At 52.1% G+C, this 6,000-nt stretch overlaps 1 protein-coding gene across 1 annotated transcript in view; it reads right to left on the bottom strand.

Annotated features, from left to right (window-relative positions):
- Positions 1–465: 465 nt before the first annotated feature.
- Pgbd5 (piggyBac transposable element derived 5) overlaps positions 466–6,000 on the bottom strand; it is a 65,724-nt gene continuing 60,189 nt past the window's right edge. The window contains exons 5-7 of the mRNA XM_036188529.1: positions 5,738–5,935; positions 4,118–4,223; positions 466–2,388 (exon numbers count right to left, since the gene is read on the bottom strand). Of these exons, the coding sequence (XP_036044422.1) occupies positions 2,193–2,388; positions 4,118–4,223; positions 5,738–5,935 (500 nt within the window). The 3' untranslated portion in view covers positions 466–2,192. The remainder of the gene's footprint in view (positions 2,389–4,117; positions 4,224–5,737; positions 5,936–6,000) is intronic.

Genomic DNA, 6,000 nt, shown 5'->3' with positions numbered 1-6,000 from the left:
ATGCCTGAAGCTATCCCAGGTCACCTGTGGAGGCAAGGCCCAAGCCTGAAGGCTTTCTAACCCTATACCACAGGCCATTCTGACCTTTGTGAACGGAAGGAAAGCTCTTCAGCCCACACAGGCCTCACAGGCTGCAGGGCCATCTTCTCACTATTTAGAGAAAGCAGATGGCAACAGAGCCACAAACAGCACCTCCCCGCTGCGGTGGCTCCCGCAGTTCGCAGGCGCGAAGACCCTGTAGAACAGCGCCACCTGCTGGCTTCAGATACACACTACAGTCTGGGGGGAGACTCAGCAGTAGTCCCTACCCATCCTTCAGCAGGGAAATGTTTCTGAGACCCAAGATCATCTGTAGGTGCTAGAATTACACATTATGTTTCTTCCTTGACTTACACTCTTGTGATAAAAGTTTAATTAGGCACAGTAAGAAGTTAACGATAAAATACAACAACTGTAGCAATGTGCTATAATAAAAGTTTACAACTTATGGATCGTTTATTTCTGGAATTTTCCATTTAGTATTTTTGGATCACAGTTGACCTCAGGTAACCAAAACTAAAAATAATGGTGGAGGGGGAGGGGTGTGGACAACTACACTCAGAACTACTTCATTCATTCAGATATATATATTCACACATCAAATTCTAACTGATTTCCTTTTATAAACTGTTCGGTGGTTCAAAGTTCCAAGAACAGTTCAGCTAACACGTCCCTGGCCACACAGTGGGAAAGCGAGGTCGAAGGAGTAGCTTTCTAACCCTGACCTTTGAAACAAAGCCACGTACTAACAGCCAACATCTAAATAGACTTTTATTTTTATTTTTCTTGTTTGGACAGAAAAGAAAAAGTCATTGGCCTTCATTAGTCTCCCTAAGTGTTGGAAACACCTGAACTCAGAAAAAGTGAACCTTGTAGAAAAGCATCACAAATTAAAAATATATTTCTCCATGTGGTAAAAGTGCTTTCAATCCAATTAAGGGTACAGCAAAGGTTATCTCAAACATGATCTGAAATGGGGCCCACGATCCGTGGCATCGCAGGTCCCACCACAAGTGAGGGTGACACAGAGGTGACAAGGAGTGGGGGGCTCACTGCCAGCCACACCTCAGCTCACCGGATGGATGAGGAAGAGTGTCCCAAAGCCCCCGCTGAGGACACTGTGTCTCGGAAGAAATTAGGTGGTTGTGGAGATCAGATGAGGGGGCTGCAAGGTGCAGAAATCACTTGTTTCCCAGCTGTGGGGACAGCGGGGCCACCTTGAGGCTGAGGATCCATGGAGACATGTCAACCTCTGGCAGGAAGGGCCTGGGTCTATGGGTGCCCCATGCCTTCCTACCAGCTGCTGCCTGTCCCTGCTGTGGGACATCTCCAACCCCAGTCACCAGGTGGTTCCCTAGCCAGGGCCTCCCAATCCAGCTGTACCTTTCTGGGGGACCACCACACACGGAGAAAGGATGGTGGAGGATTTTGTTTTCACAATGCTACATATTTCTCAAAACAAGTGATGACAGAGCACGCAGCCTGCAGGCTCCCCAGGCCCTGGCGGGTGCAGCCACATCTGGCCCTTCCTCCCCCATCACAGGCCAGACACAGAACTGTGATCATGCAGGGAGTGTGGGGTGGAAGAGGAGGGGGACACATCTTGTTTACAGTAGACCTTAAGCAACAGTAGGAAAATAACCTGAAGATATATTGAAAAATAAAAAAACAGCATCACTCTTCCCTGTGAACCTGGCAGTTCCCTCTAGGCCCTGCCCTCCACTAGCCCCGTGGAGGATGTCGCAGGAACACCCTGTTTGTAAGTCAGCAAGCTGCAACTGTTCCTCTCATCGACTCTGAGGTTTAATGGCACCACATTGCATTTCTTCTTTCAAGGGAGCCATCTAAGCTGAACACACATGTCCCTAGGTGCTGAGTGGTGGCACGGAGTGGTCCATTTTGCAAGCTTGCCCGGTCTGAACTTGAGCCCGTCATAATCTCTCAAACTCTGGGAAGCAGAGCATGGTCCACTGGTCCTATTGCTGGTACCTTCCAAGGTCACAGCCCCTCCAGTCACCTGTTTTAGGCTCTGGGGAGCCCCCCTCTTGAGGGGTGTGCTGAAAGCAGACCCTCGGGCCACACATGGGCCCTCCAATAGGCAGGCAGGTGACAGGCTCCTTCTTTGTCCCTGCCACCCCTGGGCCAGCACAGTCTCAGTGGGCTGGTGATGCATCCTCCAGGCCCAGTAACTCCCTGACAAGTCTCTCTCCAAACTGTGCCCGGCTGTACCTCTTCACATGGTAGGCATCTGACATCTTGTACAGGATGTAGGCGTTGTTGACAGCAATGCTGACAGCAAACCAGAACACCTGCTGCCACGTCTTGTTTGGCTTGTGAGAGATGAAATACCTGGGGACAGAGCGGAGCGGCAATGTTGCGTAGCTGTTTCCTGAGGTTTAAACGCCCCCTTGTGGAGGGAAGCGCTTGAAGACTCAGGAAGTAAACAAAACCCCCAAAGCACAGGAGGAAACAAAACCCATAAGGCTGAAGGAGCTCTTGGAACTGGAGGGGCTCACAAGCTTCCCACCCCAAGGCTGCATCAGCCCTGGCAAATACTGGGAAGAGGAGACTCTCCAATCAGCTGAGGGAGCTCCAGGGATACAGCTTTTGTGAGCTGTCACCCATGTTCCTGTTAAGTGACCATGATAAACTCACTGGTTCACTGGGCTAGACTCGGGTAGAACTATTCCTTTAATCTGTCACTAGTGCCCAATCTAGGGTGAACAGGTATTTGTCAACCTCTCCTCAGAAACGTCACACAGCAGGCAAGCTGGTTACAGCTCCCAGGGAAGAAGAGCCCAGAGGCTCTGCATTTGGCCATGGTATCTGCAGATTCCCATCGGTGGGAGCACCAGGGACCCGCTGTGGGCAGGGCTCCCTCACAGTGAGCTTCACTCAAGGAAAAGGAAGAAAAAGGAACAGCTATTTAGGGACGGGAGAAAAGGTGGGGCTACGCTACTGCAGGCCTACCCCAGCCCAGCATCCCTCTTCTCAAAGCCCTTCTCTAGGCCCATCCACACCTGAAGCGCCTAATGCCTTGGCACCAGGCCCTACAACTTGCTCTCTCTTTCCCAGATGTGCTTCCATTATCCATTTGTCTTTCCTTGGGACCGACCCTGAATGCTATTAAACCGTACTATTTATGCCCAGAAGGTCATCTTAGGATGATCTTTTCCTGTGTATTTTCTCTGCATCCTGGCCACATCATGTCTGAAGACCGCCAGGGTGTCTAGCACAGGACACTACCCTTCTGTGTCCACTAAACCATCTTTGAAACACCGTGACACTGATGTGGCAAATGTCCTGTCGAGGCAGGAGATGTGGCTTCTCTGGGAAGGCTAGATGCTCCAGAGAAGACACAGCTCTTGCTCTCTCCTCCTGACCAGGTCATAGGCCAAGCAATGGAGGTTCCCGTAAGGCAGCCAAGCTGCTGGACCAGCTTCACTCTAGGTGGGAAGACTGTGGTGGAGGCATCTACATGCTCAACAGCCTCCTGTGTGGTTATCAGGACAACTGTGTAGATGTAAGCTACACACATCTACTGTACACACTGCATGTGCCTTCTGTATGTACACAGCAAAAGCCCACACCTGATCTCGGGCATCCTTGTGTAAAGGAACCCAGAACTCAGGAAAAGGCCTAGAGCTGACTCCTGGCACTGTGGACCGATTGAGGGGGCAGGATGGACAAAGCCCACAGAGGATGGAGGCTAAACTGTGTGCCAAGATGCCCACCACTGAGGTACGGGCAGGGAAGGGGACCTGAGGTGAGGCTGGAGGCCTGGGGTATGAGTGGAGTGCAGAGGTCTCTAGAGGTCAGGTGGCTGGATAGGTCACCTGGGCCAGGGTGAGGGCCAGGGACTACCCTGTAGGTCCTCATGTTCCAAACTCATGTTCTTCAACACATCTGGGCCGACACTATCCTCCCGACACACCACTGTGCCAGTGTTGTTCACCCTGCACACCCATCCAACACCACCCGCGTGCACCCCAGCCACGCACACTCACTTGCTGTAATGTTGTTCACCCTGCACACCCATCCAACACCACCCGCGTGCACCCCAGCCACTCACACTCACTTGCTGTACTTATCATCATATCTGCAGATGTAGCTGAGGTGAGCAGCAAAGGCCTCCACAGCCAGCGGGCAGGGGATCTCCCCACTCCTCCTCTTGATGATGACACCTGTCGGGGAGACAGAGCTCAGCCCTCTTCCAGGCACTTACCCACTTGCAATGTCCCTGGCTGCCCAGTTCCTGCTCCTGGGGTGGGGTGGGGTGGGGCACTGGACTGGCACCATCCATCAGGTGCTTTAGCAGAGTGGGGGGAGAGGACATGGGAGGCAGCAAGTGCAGACATCTGCCACCAAGACTCAGTAGCTTCATGGGCGCAGGGACAATGACACACCCGCAGGCCACCCTAAGAGGCACACGCAGACTGCGGTCAGACAGGCCTGAGAGGAAGTGAGGGGAAGCAGGGCTCTCTCTTCCTCACTATACTGGCTGATGTGGTCAAGGGCTATGGGGAAAGGGTACAGTGGCAGTTTCTCTGCGTCCCCTTCTGTGTGGGTGGGATCATGTCACAGGGAACAAGGAGGCCACCCCTTCCACAGGGGGTCCAATCCCCTCACACCTCTCAAGGGCCTCTCCCGGGGTCTTGGGATGGAACGTTCTCTATCTCCCCTGCTCTGTTACCCATCCACTGTCGCATCTACCCCAGAATGTTTTCTCTACACATACAAGGGAATGCAGCAAAGATGCCTCCTCCAGAGTCATGGCACAATTCACATCCCACAGAGCCTGGAGTCCAAAAGGGAACCCACAAGACTGCACCATTGGCTGCTGTATGATACCTGTCCCCCAGCCTGCCTGTGCACTGTCTTTAGCCTCTGCAGGACACGGGGACAAAGATGGAGGAGTCCTTCCTAGCACGTGTGCACTGGGCATGCTCAGGGTTTCCCACTGTGTCTGCTAGTTTTAAGTCACACTACAGGAACACACAGTATACGGAGAACATAAACATACACACACTACCACAGAAGCACATGTGGACCACACATGTAACATGACCATCATATATATATATATATATATATATATATATACCACTACACATACACATCACCCACATACCACACCACAGGAACGTGCATGTCACACTCCCAGCATGCACACAGCAATGCACACTGCTCCTGTGCATACCACACTGGAAGCATCTCTGCAGATTCCTTTGCAATCCTCTCAATTTTTTCTCAGCAGTTTAACACTGTCTTAACTGTCAGTTACTTTAAATACAGACTCTGGGCTAATTAAGTCCCTCTGTTCTGAATCTATTTTAAATCCCTGGAGAATTAGTGAGGAAAACAGCGGGCCGCCTGGCAGCCAGGATTACACGGTGCTATGCATCCAGGAGTCTATGATGATAAAATGATCCACAAATTCCTCCCAGAATGTAGCCCAACATCATGCCCTAAACAATAGAATCATCATCTCCTCACAAGCAGAGGAGGCCACAAAGCCACTTGTCAATCAAACCCTCCCAGCTTGCCAAGGCAAGCTAAGGGCTTCATGAGGCTCTTCCCTGCCTCTTCCAGGATAGAACAACCACCTACTAGGGACACAGACAGCATGAGGGTCCTCCAGGCTCGTGCCCTGGATGCTCCTCCACTTCCTACACCCACGCTCCCACACCCTACTCACCTTGCTGCACAGGGGAGTAGGCATTGGTCAGGAAGCGGAAGTGCCCCTTGTTGTACCAGCAGATCAGAGACATGTTCCCCTTGGTCCTGATCTGGTGCTGGCCCCGGGCCAGTGGGGTGGCAGGGTTGGTCAACATGGAGGGAGGGAGGCCGGTGCAGTCGCTTTTCCTAGAGCTCAGCAGGCCACAGCAGTAGATCCCTGGCAGGAAAGACGCAAACTCTCACATGTGCCGTTGCGAGGGTGCCCCAAACCACAACAGAGGT

The sequence above is a fragment of the Onychomys torridus genome, chromosome 5 (genome assembly GCF_903995425.1).
Source record: "Onychomys torridus chromosome 5, mOncTor1.1, whole genome shotgun sequence".
Classification (NCBI taxonomy): Eukaryota; Metazoa; Chordata; class Mammalia; order Rodentia; family Cricetidae; genus Onychomys; species Onychomys torridus.
The sequence above is the reverse complement of the archived record's forward strand: the minus strand, read 5'-3'. Positions and strand labels throughout refer to the sequence as shown.